Below are 16,064 nucleotides of genomic sequence, written 5' to 3'. Positions count from 1 at the left end.
AGTACCTGATTCTGGGGTACACCAGCCACGTTGTCCCGAACATATCTTACTCAGACATCCCATTACTCGTACACACATATACAGAAACGCAGACACACAAAGACGCCCATGGACACACACGGACCGAAACCACCTTGCGCTGCCTCGCCCGCGTCCGAACACGTCCTAGCGCCCCCGCGTGTTACTTCTCGGGATCGCAGTCTTCACTGCTCCGGAGCTGGTTCCTAGGCAAGCGGCGCCCAGGCTACCTCCACCTCCTTCCACTTCTCTGCGGTGCCCACCCAGGAATGGAGAAAGCGAGCGAGCTGGCCACGAGAGAATAGAGAGCTGTAGGTTAGACGCCTGGATTGCAGGACTAAGGAAGGTGGTCCTGGATGTCAAGGGGTACTTGAAGAGCCCACAGAATCTGGACATCAGCTTACTCCCAGGTCCAGAGGAAAGTGAGGCCAGGGACTTAGGGCGGAGCACTGCTGACCGCTTTGGTTTAGTGCAATCGCTTCTTTCTGCCGCTTGTCTGGCGTAGGGATGGGGGTGGGCAAGGGCATGCAGCCTTTCTCAGTTCCCCTCCAGAAAGTCAGTAGCCCCCTTGCCACAAGGCTTAGAGATCCTCTCTAACACAGGCTACTTGGGGAGGATAAAGCGTCTCACGCCTCCCCACTGAGAAGTAAAACAAACACAGGTGGTGGGCTGAGTTCGTTTTTTATTGCAACACAGCCTTGGTTGAAGGGACTGGAAAGGTGGCAGCATGGCCAGGCACAGCAGGTAGAGGAGCACATCAGCAAAGCCGGAACTCGAACAGCAGTGGTTCTCCTTGCCCACTTTCCACTTTCCGGCGCCCTCCTCTGCCCACATCTCGGATTCCATCCGGGCGAGCCCCGTGCTTGCTGTCAATGCAGCTCTCCACGGTCCAACACGGAGTTCAAGCTACCCTGGGGTAGCTCAGAGGCCTGCCTGAGGCTTGGGACGTCTGAGTTCTAGTCCCTGCGAGGCTCCCAGCTACTGTGAGAGACTGGGCAGTCACTTTGATTTTTCTGGGCCTCTATTTCCTCCCTCTGCGGTAGATGTGAGGATCCAGTATAGAAGACAGCACTGTGGAAATACAGCTGTTACTACTTGTATTTAATAGAAGACTGCCAAAGTCCAAAAAGCAGAAAGGAATGAGAGGAGGGGAGGACTATCCAGAAAAACCTGGAGGTGGGGTTCCAGTCTCACTATAAGGAGCCTTTTTAGAATTAGGAGGCAGCCCCACACGGGCTGAGGGGCCTGGGCTTCATACACAACTCTCCAGCCTGAGCCTCCTGGTTCTGCCACTGGTTGGGGGGATACCAGGGAGGGGTCCTGTGAAATAGCAATGTCGTGCAAACTTGGAGGAAACCCTAATCAGAGGGGCAGGCTCAGAAAGGTGCAACACCAGGGCACAAACAGAGGGCCAAAGTAGGGAGAGCGTTATAAATCTATTTCATTTACAGGGTCCCTCTCCATATTGCACACGGGGTGGGTGATGAAAGTCATGGAGAAAGGGAACAGAGAGGCAATGAGGAGCTGTGTCCGGGAGGTCCAGGGAGGAGGAAGATGGGGGTACAGAGAGGAGGGAGAGGCCACTGGTCTGGAGACACAAGAGGCTAAAAAGGGCAGTGAGGGGAGCACTGGGCAAGTTCTGAGGCTTGGGGAGGGGGACGAGGAAGAAAGTTTTTTTCCGGGCGGCTGTGCTCTGGGAGAGGTGTTGGGCGTCGCACGCACTTCTGCCCACGTCCCGCCAGGAGGAGGCAGAAAGGAGAGCCAGAAAGGACAGAGTTCACTCCCAGGCTAGGACGATGCACAGGAAAAAGCTATGAAGCGTGTGAAGGAACAGATTCTTTGGGCGGGAAGAGGAAAGTGTGGGCAATAGCAGCGCAAGGGGCTCCCCCAAGCCAGGTGATTCAGATCAGGCTTTGGGCAACGGTGTTTGGGAGTGTTAGAGGCAAGATGACAGACGGAGTAGGGGCAAAAGAGAGGGATGGAGAGCTGGTTAGGATAGGCAGCAGGGTAGGGGGTGGAGCTTGCAAATGAGGACCTGGATTTCTGGGGATCTAGGGCTGGGGGCGGGGAGAGGGTATAAAGTGCTCCTCAGACAGTAGAGGCCTCAGATGTTGGCCTCCAGCAGACACTGCTCAGCGTAACCCTTGACCAGCTCGAGCCCCAAGCCGGCTGGCAGAAATAAGCCAGCTGTGACCACAACTGGGGCGCCAGGAACAGCAGACACAAGACGTTGAGGGCAGTGAGGTGCGGGGTCCGGAGCTGCAGATGCCACGGAAACTGGCTCTGCATCTGAGCACAGTCGCAGCCAAAGGCATCTACGCCGAGGCAGCACCACGCGCCTTCGCCGCCAAGCAGAATGAGGAAAGGGCGTGTGCATAGCGAGATCATGCGCGGGCGCTTGCGGCCGTCCACGCGCCACTCCAGGCCCTCGGCCGCCAGCAGGCGGAGGCTGCTCTCGGTCGGAGGGCTTCCAGTCCTGGATGAAGGTCCTGCCTTCCACGGAGGGCGGGCGACAGCAGGAGGCTTGCCACGTTGCCGCCTACCTCTAACAGGGCCTCGGTGGGCACAGGAGAGAAGGTGCCTGAGACCCGCAGCGCCGCCTGCCTCGCGCCCAGACCTGCCAGCAGCGTCGACGCGTTGAATCTGACCAAAAGGACGCCCTGCGGCGGGTACAAGTGGGCTCCCGACCACAGTCGACGGGAGGGCTGGCGAGCCCAGCGCCTCTCGGCATCTTCACTCTCACATTCACACCCCCGGGCTCCCACTTGGGCCCTACGGGGGTGCAGGGTGAAGTGGGATATGTGAAAGCCTGGGTTCCTAAGGTAACAAGGACGAACCAGGGCAAAGCCTCCGAATACGGGAGGTGGGGTCAGTGTCCAGTATCCATGGAACGGGGGCGGAGGGGGGTGCTGAGTCTCGGAGAGACGCGGGAATGAGAAGGCAGATCAGTTGAGTTGGTAGGGCGAGGGAGGATGAGGGGGGAGAATAAAGGCTCAGATGTTTGGGTCCCTGAAGGGAGGCAGGATCGATGTAGGGGAGGCAGATTCACGGAAGTCTAGGCTCCCTAGCTCCCCGGCCTCTCCCGGAATAGGCTCCGGCCTGAGGGTTTGACAACTGGGAGTCTGGAAGCTGTTTCACTTCCCCTTGGCAAAAGGGCCTGGGTGAGGACTGGAAGTTCCAGTGCTGGGCTCTTGGGCGCCCCCACTCGGTGGAGACGGCAGAGTAAGAAAGCCCGTGACTGGCTGGGCCTGGGGGAGGACGCCGAGCCCCCCGTCCTTCTCACCTGCTTGGTGATTGGGTGGCTTTTCTTCAGCCTCCGGAGGGGCAGCGGCTCTTCCCGGGTAAGCTGTGCCACCTTAACCCCCAGGTACTGTCGCTTGACTAGCTGCAAGCCGAAGCGCTGCAGCAGTTTGGTCTCGCCCTTGCCGCATTCCCAGGGCGCCACTCGCAGCCCCTCCACCAGCGCCGTCTTCCCGTGTCAATCAAGTGCACCGACTCCAGCGCGATCTGCGGACCAAGGCCATTAGGGGAAGCCTTCCCCGACTCCGCCCCTTTCGGCTCACAGGGCTCGCCTCTTCCCACACGCTGAGCCCTCCTTCGTCAACACACTTGGCGCCAAACCAGACCTGGAGCCAGTTCAGGACACTCCTCAGCACTTGGGTCTCGGATTCCAGAGCCCGCAGAATGGTCTTTCGCTGGGGTTGTTTTCACCTCTTGAGATGCTTGTAGCTCCCGGTGCAACAGGTCTCTAGCCACTTGCCACGCCCTTTTCCTTGGCCCCATCCCCAGGAACTGGCCTCGACCTCAGTTACCTACCTCTACATACCCAAGCCCCTTTCCTCTAGGCTCTGTCTGAGAGCCCATCTTTGATTGGTCCTGCTCACCCAATGCAACCAGGCCTTCTTTGTGCCAGAGGTCAGTCTATTCAAGACTCCTCGCCCCACTCTCCCCGCTCCCACCCCTAGCTTACCCCCACTGACCTGCTCCCTCGTTTTTCTGCTCCTGCACTCAGAAACTCCTCAAACAAATCCTCAAGTACTGAAGCTCTCACCGGTCCCTCTGGTTCCTCTCCTAGAGCTCTACGTCTCCTACCCCATGCTCACTGGCTGGGCCCTTGGATCTGAACGCCCTACTCTTTGGTTCCAAAGCCTGCTCTATATCCTCAGCAACCAGACAAGGGCTGAGGGAGAGGCTTGCTTCCTCTCCTTCCTAAGATCCAGGCACCCAAACGTGGCTTTACCCCTTTTCACTTGGGCCCAGGTTCTCACCACTCCTGTTCCACTTGGCCAGCACCATGGTGCAGTTTGGGTCCCAGAGCCAGCTGTGGTAGGGTTAGGAAGATAGCTGAGGCCACCACCGGAGGCCCCTGAGATGTCCAGCACCTCCTCAAACTCCTGTTCTGTGGCCCCCATGAAGTCCAACCACTCAACCTCAGTCTCAGGCCTAGATCCAGGCCTGGGTTTGGCCCCCAAGAATTTGGCCTTGGCCTTAGGCCCTGACTCAGGTCCCAGAGGCTTGTCCTCAGTCTCAAAGCCTGATCCAGACCTGGCCTCCTGTGGCAGGTTTTCTGAGAGTGGCTGCGCATCTGGCTCAGCCTCTTTTTTGGACTTAGGGACCTCTGAGGTGGCTATACCACAGCCAGCTTCCAACTTCATTACCCTGCAGAAAAGAGAAAACCCGGCATGGGATCAGAGCTGGGTTTTGACTGTTTCCACATCTGGCTCGCTACGTACAAACAGCCCCCACAATCCCTCCCTACACAAACAGTGCTTCTCTTCTGCTCCTCACACCCACCCTAGAGAGGAAGCCTCCAGCTACCCCCTCCCATCAGCTCCAAGAACTCCCAGTCCTATCCTGCTCCACCCAACGAGGACTCTCCTGAACATTAAAAAACTCAGGACCCTGTGGCCTCCCCAGAGACTAGCCTCTGACCCCCTCCATACCCAGTTAGCCCAATAAATCAAAGGAGAAAGGGGTGGTGTAAGTAATGGAAGGATACCACTTCCCGGGCCCTACCACCTCTCAGTGAGAACGTGAGAAAGAAATTTCCATCATCTCCACTCCCCTCTGGGAGGGTTTCTGGGGGAAGTGAAGGAATCAACTCCCACCCCCCCTTTTCTACCATTGTCACTTATCTACCAGGGTGAAGGGAGGAGGTATACACCCCAGATCTCCTTCATGTTGCTGCCCCCGTGCTCTTCACCCCAAACACACATATTCAAACATAAACCAAAGGAGTGGACAGATGGACAGTCCCATTAAAAAATTCCAAGCTGACCCTTCCGGGCTCATCAAAACCTCTGTTTCCTTCCTCCTGAGGGATTCACGGCCCCACTCCAGGGTGAGCTGACCATTTTGAAAAGGGTTCTGTTGGAGCTCCAGCAATCAAAATATCCACCAAGATCACCCTTGCCCCCTCCTCATTTTCCTTCCTTCAAAAGATGGAGCCCCTCTTTTTATATATCCTCCCCCGCTTCCTCCTTTTAAAATCCGTCCCGGTAACCTTTGCCCTGTCTCCCACACGGAGCTTTCCTTGCCCCTTCCGTTCCTCAAAGTCTCCTTTTTGGGTCAGTCCCCTGTGGATCTGACCCCCATTTGGCCTCTAGCTTTTCTCTTTTCCCTGCCCAGAAACAGGGCCAAAGAGGAAGCTCCCTCCCCAAGTCCTGATGATTCTTTATTTCCAGACCTCCCTCCTCTAGACCAACCAAATCAACCAAATCTCCCCTCCTCTCTTTTTCGGCCAGTTATAATTCTCACATAACCTGCATTAAGCCTCATTAACCAACATCCTGGGGGACACACATACAGGCTACTTTGTGGAGGCTAAAACTGGCTGGGTTGGATTTTTTTTTTTTTTTAAACAAGAACATGACCTAGGCTTGGGAGGAGTATCAAGGGATAATTTAGGGATTATTTTAGCTTCCATTCCATAAACAGGGCTTACAGAAATACAGAGTGATTGCTATACAAACACGCTTCAAAACATGAGCACCATCTACCTCTTTCTTTTCAAACTGATGTTGCTGCCTAGGGCTCTTCTGGGTGAGACAGCTCAGGCCAGTATCACCAAAGGCACAGGCACACAGGACCTTAGAGTCCCTGTTAAGGCCACTAGAGATCACCCAGTTCAACCCGTACCTTTCACAGTGAGGAAATCGAGACTCAAGACTATGTTTTCCTGGCTCCCAGGCCAGTGGTGGAGCCAGGAAAATGAAACTATTTTGTGTAGCTTTTTTTCTCCCCCTACCCACCCCCCTTTTATGTAGCTTTTTTGTCTATCCCGATCTCCAAACTCAGCCTGAAGAGTGAAGATAGGAATTACTGGGTCCTGCCCTGTCTAGTGTGGCCAGGTGCATTGAGCACCAGCCTGCCAACCTAAAGGGCACTAGTTCAATTCCCAGTCAAGGCACATGCCTGGGTTGCAGGCCAGGTCCCCAGCTGGGGGTGTGTGAGAGGCAGCTGATAGATGTATCTCTTGCACAGCAATGTGTATCTCCCTTCTTTCTCCCTTCATTCTCCTCTCTCTAAAAATAAATAAATACAATCTTAAATCTTTTTTTTTATTTTTTAAAGATTTTATTTATTTATCTTCAGAGAGGAAGGAGAGAGGGAGAGAAATATCAATGTATGGTTGCCTTTCATGTGTCCCCTGCTGGGAGTTGGCCTGCAGGGAACCAGCCTGCAACCCAGGCATGTGCCCTGGCTGGGAATCGAACCGCGATCCTCTGGTTCGCAGGCCCGCGCTCAATCCACTGAGCTACACCAGCCAGGGCTTAAATCTTTTTTAAAAGGAATTACTGGGTCTTTGGCAGGAGTCAGAGGTCCCAAGTGCTAAGGGCTAAGCCGACTCAGAACAAGATATGTGGTAGGAACCCCAAACTGCCTTCCTCTCACTGTTCAGCAGATTCTAGGCCAACAGCAAGCTCCAGCTTAAGACTCCTTGCATCAGGCTCTGGGGATGCTGTGTCCTAGAGATGAGCAGGTTAACTTGTGGCTCCCATTTGCATCTCCAGGCAACCTCACCAGCTGTTCATGGGTCCCTGGAAAATACAAACTGGTAGTTTAGAGGTAATTTCAGCAACTCCCCACTGCTCCTAAAGGGGGCAGAATGTGAGCAACTTGTAAACTGGAACACATCCAACAGATTTAAGACATTCCACGTTTGTTTCCCTCCCTTGCTTTCAAGACAGGGAGGCCATTTCCAATGGTGTCTCCACTTCTCAGAGAAAGTTGTTTGTAAGGGAAAAGGAGCAGTTCCCCGGGTCACAGGGAAGAGGAGACGGCTTGTCAATTCATCAACCCTCTGTTTCTCTAAGGCACTCCTCTACTTCCGTTCTCTTTTGGGGGGACACAAAGGTTGCACGATTCTTAAGCTCTGGGAAAGGTGGGTGCTGGAAAAACACAGGTCAGGGGTTCCAGGCCAATCCAAAGTTACTAGCCAGCTCCACAACCTTTGCTCCACACTCTGATTACTTCCCACCTGCCAGTGTGATACCCTCCAACCTGGCTCTTTGAACTCCCAGGAAGTGTCTAGGCAGAGGTAGTCCTGTGCCTCCAGAACACTGTGGGAATGTAGTTCAGGTATCTCCTCGAGCCAGCTCCTGGGAGAGGGGCAGCATTTCCCTGGCCATCCATACCCCCGCATCCTTATGTCTGTTCTTTCAGTCTCCTAATGAATGGCCATTCTTGGGAGAAGGAGATGATGGAAGTCATCGCTGAGCATACTGGAATCCCCCTCCACCTTCACCATACCCCACACACCTGCAAGACAGATGCCCTTGAGGTCCCAGGTTTGGGGGCTGAAAGAGGGAGGAGAGGGGGCAAAGAGAAGAGAGGTGAAGACAGATGGCAGCTACACAGAGCACCTAAAGACAGAGCAAAAAAGGACAATAACCAAGGCAGAAAGGAGACAAAGGCAGGCAGGGAGATTAGGTGGAGAGAGGATGGGAGAGGGGAGCTGAAGGAGGCATGGACACCGAATCACAGACACGACCCCTTGTGACTCAGGGCCCAGCTGATGCCAAAAAAGTCCTGGCACTGCATCCCCCCCCCCGCCCCGCCCCCACCACCAGGGAGACCACAAATAGAAAGCAGCGTGACACACCCCCTTCTTCCGGCCGTGTGATGGGGGAAGGGGTCAAGGAGAGGAGAAAGCCAGAAGCGAGCCTGGAAGAGAACAGAGGTCTGGGAAGAAGAGGCAGGGGAGGCAAGACGAAGTGGAGGGAGGCAAGACGGGCCGCGGAGTGCGGAGGCGGGGGTGCCTCGGAGGGCCACAGCCGCGGAAGACGGGGCCTGGAGTGGAAGGTCCTCCCCTCGCCCCCCAGGCTCTTTCCGGGGTGCGGGTGCGGGGAGCAGGCGGGAGAGGGGGCTCGAGGAAGCTGTCTGAAGGCAGGGGCGCCCCGGGCACCGGGTCCCGGCGGGCGCCGGCGAGCACTTCGAACACCCGCGGAGAACCGCACTCTCGGTCACCGAACCGCGGGGGTCTGCCGCAGGGGGCAGCGGCCTCTGCTGCCCGCGCTCCTCAGTGGCGGAGCGGGCCCGCCCCCCAGGCCGCGCGGCCCCCTTACCTCGCCCGCGCCGAGGCCCGGACTCCGAGAAGCCGAGCCGGGCGGCCGCGCAGACCGAACGGCGCCGGGAAGGGCGTCACTTCGGGGTCCGGAGGGTCGAACTCCGGTGACGCGCGGGGAGTCCGAAGGCACAGGTGCCGCCCCCGGGCTCCGACTCTCCGCGCCGGGGGCCCGAGCGGTGCGAGTGGCGCCCGCGGTGACGCTCGGCTGGTCCGGGCGGGCGGCTCCGAGGGGCGGGGACCCCAGCGACGAGGAGGAAACCCGGCTCGGATCTGGAGCGGACTCGGTCCCGCCGGGGGCTGGCGGGGCGGGGCGGGGAGGGGCGCCCCTGGAAGTGCGCCCGGCGGTGGGCGCAGCTGGGTGACCGCGTTTCGCCGACGAGACTCCGGCCCTCGCGTGGCCCGGGAGCGGCCCTAGGGTGGGGCGCGCCTCGGGGTTTGGTGGACGGGGTGATGCTGCTTTAGTTCTCGCACCCTGCGCACAGCACCTCCGTGCTCCGTCCAGGAGTCAGTACTGCCCTGCGGGCCCCGCCTCGGGGTCGCCCCCGAACGTCACCCCCTTTCTCCCACCTCCAGCCTGCAGGGACGAGCAGCTGGAAAAGTGTGGGTCGGAGAAACTGACAGAGGAAATTGGAAACCCATGAAGACTGGGAAGCGAAGAGACGCCGACAGACAGAAGAAGCACAGTGGCTGAAAGGAGCAGAGAGAGGCTGAGACAGGCCCGACGAGCCCCCAGCGTCGAAGGTCAGCTTCGTGCTCTGGGCGCACAAGGTGGCTCAGCTCACACTCAGCCGCTCGTTTCTCAGGGGCCGTTAGGCAGCAAGGTCTCCGAGGAAGGAAAGACTTCCAGGTGCACCGTGTACACCTAGCATCTGCACACAGACCTCTGCACACGTGCACGACACTGGGGATCTGAGCACTCGGGGCTTGGCACCCAGCCTGGGAGGGTAGAGAAAGGATGGCAGGAAAAGCAAAGCGTGCACCTGGAATCCGAAAAAGTGCGGTACTGTCTCTGACTCTAATAAGCTGGTGGCCCAGCCTCTTAACTCCTGAGGACGCGGTCCCACTCCCATAAAGTGATATAAATACACCTGCAGTTCTACCCTGTAAAGATCCAGGAAAGTGGTGGATGTGAAAGCCCTTTAGTAACTGTAAAGAGTTGTAGAGTGTGTTAAGGACTGCTCAGGATGGGACCCCTCCCTTGTCCTCCTTCCATTCCCTGCCCAGCTCCCTTGCTCCCCAATGACCACCAAAGTTGATCCCTCACCTATCTCACTCCATTTTTGTGCTTTCCAAGGTGCTGATTCCATAATCCAGTAATCGGATCCCATTGGCTGAATGTGGTAAAATGGAGGAAGGGTCATGTTCCTTGACTCCAGCCCACCAAGTGGATGAAGGAATGAGCATCATCTCTTGAATTTTAGTTCCAATTTGGCCAGTAAAGTAACTGACAAGTCACTCAACCGTTTTTTAAAAAATAGAACCTCCCCTTCCAATTTTGATTTTTAAAACTGCTAAATGGCATGCATCTGGCAAAGCTGCGGGCAAGGTGGAATATGCTTAGTAGTGGGAAGCACCTCAAAAAGTTAAAGGTATTGAAGGAAACAGTCACTGGTGGCAGGAGGGAGTGGCAGTGCGGGCACATTCTAATCCTGCCCCTTTCACCAGGAGCTTCACCTTCTGCCATCAGAAACTCTTGAATTGGTCCAAATTCACCCACTTCCAGTTCCCTCAGTCAGACACAGAATTTCCCAAAGTTCCAGTCCCCTCATATTCACATTATTCAGAGCAAGAGGTCACTTCTCACTGGGCCAGTCAAAAGCCCTATGGTTCTAAAGTCACCATGTTTAGACTTCTCCATTCTGGCTGACCTGGAGGATAGGGGGCAGTAGTGGTAAGAAGTTGAAAGATAACCTGGCTGTCCCTCCCAGCAAGAGAGAACCAGAGTCACTCCACATTTTAAAATTCTCTGAGGGTGCAGGGAGGAGGGCCATCACCCTGTGCTACATGTTTTGAAATGACCAAGGTCAAGGTCAGTGGGGGATGGAAGGATGATCTGCTAGTTGAAAGGCTTCTCAGCCCTGGGTTGCAGAGCCACCTTGTACCCACTACTGGTACCCACTACTGTGTGCAAAGCACTGTGGCTTAACCCTCACAACACTATAGGGTGGGTGGACTTGTTTTCCACTTTGCAAATAAAAAAGTGGGTCCTGAGAAGTTCCGTGGCTTGGGCTATGTCCCATAGCTGCCAAGGAATGCTATCAGGTCTTCTGGCTGCAAACTCAGACCCTCTGACCACTCACAAACGTACCTTGTGAAAGTATGAAAACACTCGGCAAGCTATAAAGCACAAAACAAATGTCAGTACTATGAATGCTGCAGATTTCCATTAGTTACTCTGAATTTTGTAAATGTCTTGTACCTTGGGGTCCTGAGTATTGGCTTTGACCCTCATGCTGGGCTTATTTATTTGGGCGTTTTATTTGGGAGAGCTTATTGTTTGGCCTCCCTCTGGGATGGGTATGTCTTACTGTCAGCAGGGTGCTACCTTTGATCTGTGTCATTTCAGTTGGGTCGATTCTTGACCTCAGGGCCCTCTCCATCCACCCTTTTCTCTCTCATCCTTTCCCTACAATGGACAACCTTGGATCTTTTCCCCAGGTCTTCTGAATACTGCTGCCTCTTGGGTTTCTAGAAACTATGACTTCCTCCTCCAGATTTGTGAGTTTTGAGTGTTTTCTCTGACCCCTCTTTTCCTAAGGCTTAATCTCCTGCCCTCCTCCTGATATAGTGACCCCTCCTCTTCTGGGCAATCACCAATCTACAAGTCAAGTCTTAACTTTCCAGGGCATCTCCAGCTATTTATGAAACATCTGCACTTGGATGAGACCAGTGAAATGAAAGACACAAAAATGCTTTATAGGGACTGAGCTGGATACCTCATATATTTTCTGTCATACAACTGTTAGAGGGACTCAAGAGTTAAAGATTTTAGCTGTAGTTATAATTGATAGGCTTCAGTGATTATTGTATGTGGAGAGCTGTTATTTCAGGAACTGGAATACGTGACTGATGTGATGCCAGGAGGTTGACTCACTGGTGACTCAGTTTCCTTACCTGTAAAGAGGGCAGAGCACCTAACTTCCAATAAGGATTAAATAATATAATGTTTGTAAAATGCCTGGCATAGCATAAAAATTCAATTAATGGTAGGTACTGTGATCTAGCCAACTGGAGAAGCAATTCTCAAATAGGGCGTATTACAGCTTATATACTGGAATTCAGACATAACTGAAGCCTGTCTTGTTTATTGTTCTTCCAGTACTGTCAAACTCTAGGAACTTCATTAATCAGGAAACAGAAAGATGGAAAACCATTGAGCTTGACCATAAACCCTTTTAGAACAGGGTTGCATCACAGTTATCATTATATCTGGTACTTAGTTCAGGTCTTGGCACATAGTAGATACTTAATAAGTATGTTATGAATAAATGAATGAACAAATGAATGGATGATTTCACTCTATTTCTGCAGTTGGAGAGAGTGAGAACAGGTATTATTTATCAAATGTCACTCAATTGGGGCTAGTGGGGTTCTTGTCAAGACAGCAGAGTAGGACACTGTACTCACCTCCTCCCATGACCACATCAAAATTACAACCAAATTATAGAATAATCAATCTGTGCAACAATCTAAAGACTAGTGGAATGGAAGTTCTATAATTAAGGATATAAAGAAGAAGTCACATCACAACTTGTAGGAGGGGTGGAGACATAAAACAGTCTGGCCCCACGTCCACATATGACAGTTGAGAATTCAGAGGGATGTCTCAGCAGCAGAGGTTTCCCCTGATGAATGAGGGAGTCTCAGCCCCATAGCAGGCTTCCAGCCCAGAAGGCCAGTGCCAGGAAGAGAGGTGCACGTAACATCTGGCTGCAAAAATCAGTGGGGATATTGTTCATGCAGAGGAAACAGAAGGCTGCTGGAAACTCAGGTGTTTCCTTAAAGCGCTCATGCAGAAACTCATTTGCGGGCACTCGCCCTGGCCTCCAGGGGTAGGGCAAATTGGGGGCAGGACAGAGACCTATAAGGAGAAACTGAGTTATGTGGCTTCAAGGCAAGGGCTGGAGATGTGATGGGATTGAGACTAGGCCCAGAGTGGGTCTGCCTCAGGCCAGCTGGTATGTGGGTTCTTCACTTCATGTAGGAAAGATTCCGCAACATGAGTCTGGGTGATTGTGAGAGTATGCTTATTAAAGCTGGGGACAGTGAAACAAAAGAAGGGCTTAAGAAAGAAGAAGAAACAGTAGACAGCCTAGGTGGGCTGCTTTGGCTCTCTAAGAAATAGAAGTCACAGTGAAAGAAGTGAAAAGTTACTTCTTTTGGAAAGTCAGAGAAAAAGAGATCCTTGGAGACAGGTTCAGTGGGTCATCCTGGGACAAGCTGTTGCCTACTGCTCCCCTGGTAGCAAGTCTTGTGGAGTCGCTTAGGGTTTAGGAGAAAGTGAGATGAGGTACAAGGTGTGGGTGTTCTAGCAAGAGCACTCAGTCATTCTTTGTTTCAAGGCTTTTTATCTTTCCTTGGCCTGCCGGAATCATAGGGGAGGTGTCAGGGGAGGGTCTTAACAGAACATTCATGAACATTTTAGGTGTGTCCTTCAATATATTGATTTATCAAAATGTGCATACAGAGAGGTCAGAGGTTATTTTCCAGTTAATTTCATTTTTAAAGAATGTCATCAAGAATGTCATTGAAAACAAATCAGGACTGAGGCCATTCTGTCCCAAGACAGTCTGAGATGTGTAAACCATTTGCTCCAAATTGTCCTTTGTTAGGAAAGATAAAACCTAGTGATTCATTAGCTGGTTATAAATTGCTCAGATTGTTTGGCCTTGTTTAACTATTTTGTCTCAGTTTCCTTTATTTCATTTGTCAAAGAATCAACAACCAGCCAATGGGGAAAAGCTAAAAATGTTTTCTCTAAGACCAGGAACAAGACAAAGATGTCCACTTCCACCACTTCTATTAAACATACTATTGGAAATCCTAGCCATAACAACCAGACAAGAAAAAGAACTAGCCCTGGCTGGTGTAGCTCAATGGATTGAGCATGGGCCTGCAAACCAAAGGATCCCGGTTCAATTCCCGGTCGGGGCACATGCCTGGGTTGCAGGCCAGTTCCCAGCGGGGGGATGCATGAGAGGCAACCATGCATTGATGTTTCTCTCCCTCTCTCCTTCCCTTCCCATCTAAAGATAAATAAATAAAATCTTTTTAAAAAAGAAGTAAAAGGTATCCAAATTAGAAAGGAAGAAATAAATTGGTCATTATTTGCAGATGACATAATACTGTATATAGAGAACCCTAAAGATTCCACCAAGAAACTACTAGATGTGTAAACTACTAGAACTGATAAATGAATTCAGTAAAGTAGAAGGATACAAAATTAATATTTTGAAATTGGTTGCATTTTTTTTACACAGAAATACATTATAGTAATAGTAAACTAACAGAGAGAGGAAATAAGAAAACAATCCCTTTTTACAATTGCATCAGAAAGAATAAAATACCTAGGAACAAATTTAGCCAAGGAAGTTAAAGGTCTATACTCTGAAAATTATAAGACATAGAAGAAAGAAAATGAAAAAGATAAAAATAAACAGAGGTAGAAGCATATACTGTACTCATGGATAGGAAGAATTACTATTGTTAAAATGCCCATACTCCCCAAAGCAATCTATAGATTCAATGAAATACCTATCAAAATACCAATGGCATTTTTCACAGAGCTAGGACAAATAATTCTAAAATTTGTATGGAACCACAAAAGACCCTGAATAGACACAGCAATCTTGACAAAAAAGAACAACGTTGGAGGTATCATGCTATCTGATATCAAACTATACTAGAAAGCAACAGTAATGAAAATGGCATGGTAGTAACACAAAAACAGAGACATAGATCAACGGAATAGAATAAAGCCCAGAAATAAACACATGCCTATATGGTCAATTAATCTATGACAAAGGAAGCAAAAATATACATTGGGGTAAAAACAGCCTACTCAATAAATGCTGTTGGGAAAATTGAACAAATACATGCAAAAAATTAAAACTAGCCTACCTTTTTACACAATATCCAAGGAAAAACTCAAAATGGAATGAAGACTTAAATGTAAGACCCCCAAACCACTAAACTCCTGGAAGAAAACATAGGCAGTAAAATCTGACATTGCTCCTAGTAATATTTTTTTCTGATATATATTCTTGGTCAAGGAAAACAAAAGTGAAAATAAACAAATGGGATTCCATTAAAACGTTTTTACATATCAAAGGAAACTATCAACAAAACAAAAAGACAACCTACTGAATGCAAGAAGATATTCACCAATGATACATCTGATAAAAGGTTAATATCCAAAATTTATAAAGAACTCATACAACTCAACACTAAAACAAAACAGCACAATTAAGTCAAAGAACGGACAGAGTACCTGAATAGACATTTCTCCAAAGAGGACATACATATGACCAATAGACATATGAAAAGATGCTCAATGTTATTAATCATTAGAGAAATGCGAACTAAAACCACAATGAGATGTTGCCTCACACTTGTCAGAATGACTATCATCAATAAATCAACAAACAACAAGCACTGGTGAGGATGTGAGAAAAAGGAACTCTCTTGCATTGTTTGTGGGACTGCCAACTGGTGCAGCCACTGTGGAGAACTGTATGGAGGTTCCTCAAAAAATTAAAATTGAACTACCTTATGACCCAGCAATTCCAAAGGAAACCAAAACACTAATTTGAAAAGATATATGCACCATGCACCCCTATGTTTATTGCAGCATTCTTTTTTTATATTTTATTGATTATACTGTTACAGATGTCCTGACCTTTCCCCATTTGCCTCCCTATACCCAGCATCCCTTACACCTTCAGGTAATCCCCAAACCATTGTTCATGTCCATGGGTCATGCATGGAAGTTCTTTGGCTACACCATTTTCTGTGCTGTACCTTACATCCCCATGGCTATTCTGTAACTACCTATTTGTATTTCTTAATTCCCTCACCTCCTCATCCCTACCCTCAAGCTTTCCTCCCATCTGGCAATTATCAAAATGCTCTCTGAATCCATGATTCTGTCTCTGTTCTTGTTTGCTTAGTTTGTTTTTTTAGATTCAATTATTGATAGATATGTATTTTTGCCACTTTATTGTTCATAGTTTTGATTTTCTTTTTCTTAAATAAAAGTCCATTTAACATTTTATTTAATAATGGTTTGGTGATGATGAACTCCTTTAGTTTTTTCTTCTCTGGGAAACTTTTATCTGCTCTTCAATTCTAAATGATAGCTTCACAGACAGGAGCAACCTTCACTGTAGGTATCTGCTTTTTATAATGTTGAATATTTCTTGCTAATTTCTTCTAGCCCCCAAAGTTTCTTTTAAGAAATCAGTTGACAGTCATATGG

General features: G+C 50.4%; 1 protein-coding gene across 1 annotated transcript; it reads right to left on the bottom strand.

Annotated features, from left to right (window-relative positions):
• Positions 1-692: 692 nt before the first annotated feature.
• Positions 693-6,433, bottom strand: NAT16 (N-acetyltransferase 16 (putative)). Its single transcript, XM_037054723.1, is given in 9 exon segments — positions 693-2,187; positions 2,190-2,482; positions 2,484-2,519; positions 2,521-2,678; positions 3,302-3,495; positions 3,498-3,613; positions 4,259-4,349; positions 4,352-4,677; positions 6,018-6,433. Coding segments are annotated over 8 exon segments (1,275 nt in total). The 5' UTR covers positions 4,674-4,677; positions 6,018-6,433; the 3' UTR covers positions 693-2,122.
• Positions 6,434-16,064: the final 9,631 nt, after the last annotated feature.

Source organism: Sturnira hondurensis, unplaced genomic scaffold (assembly GCF_014824575.4).
Source record: "Sturnira hondurensis isolate 20B ecotype Veracruz unplaced genomic scaffold, ASM1482457v3 Scaffold0008380, whole genome shotgun sequence".
NCBI classification, from domain to species: Eukaryota; Metazoa; Chordata; class Mammalia; order Chiroptera; family Phyllostomidae; genus Sturnira; species Sturnira hondurensis.
Note: the sequence above shows the minus strand (reverse complement) of the source record. Positions and strands in the feature narration are given on the sequence as shown.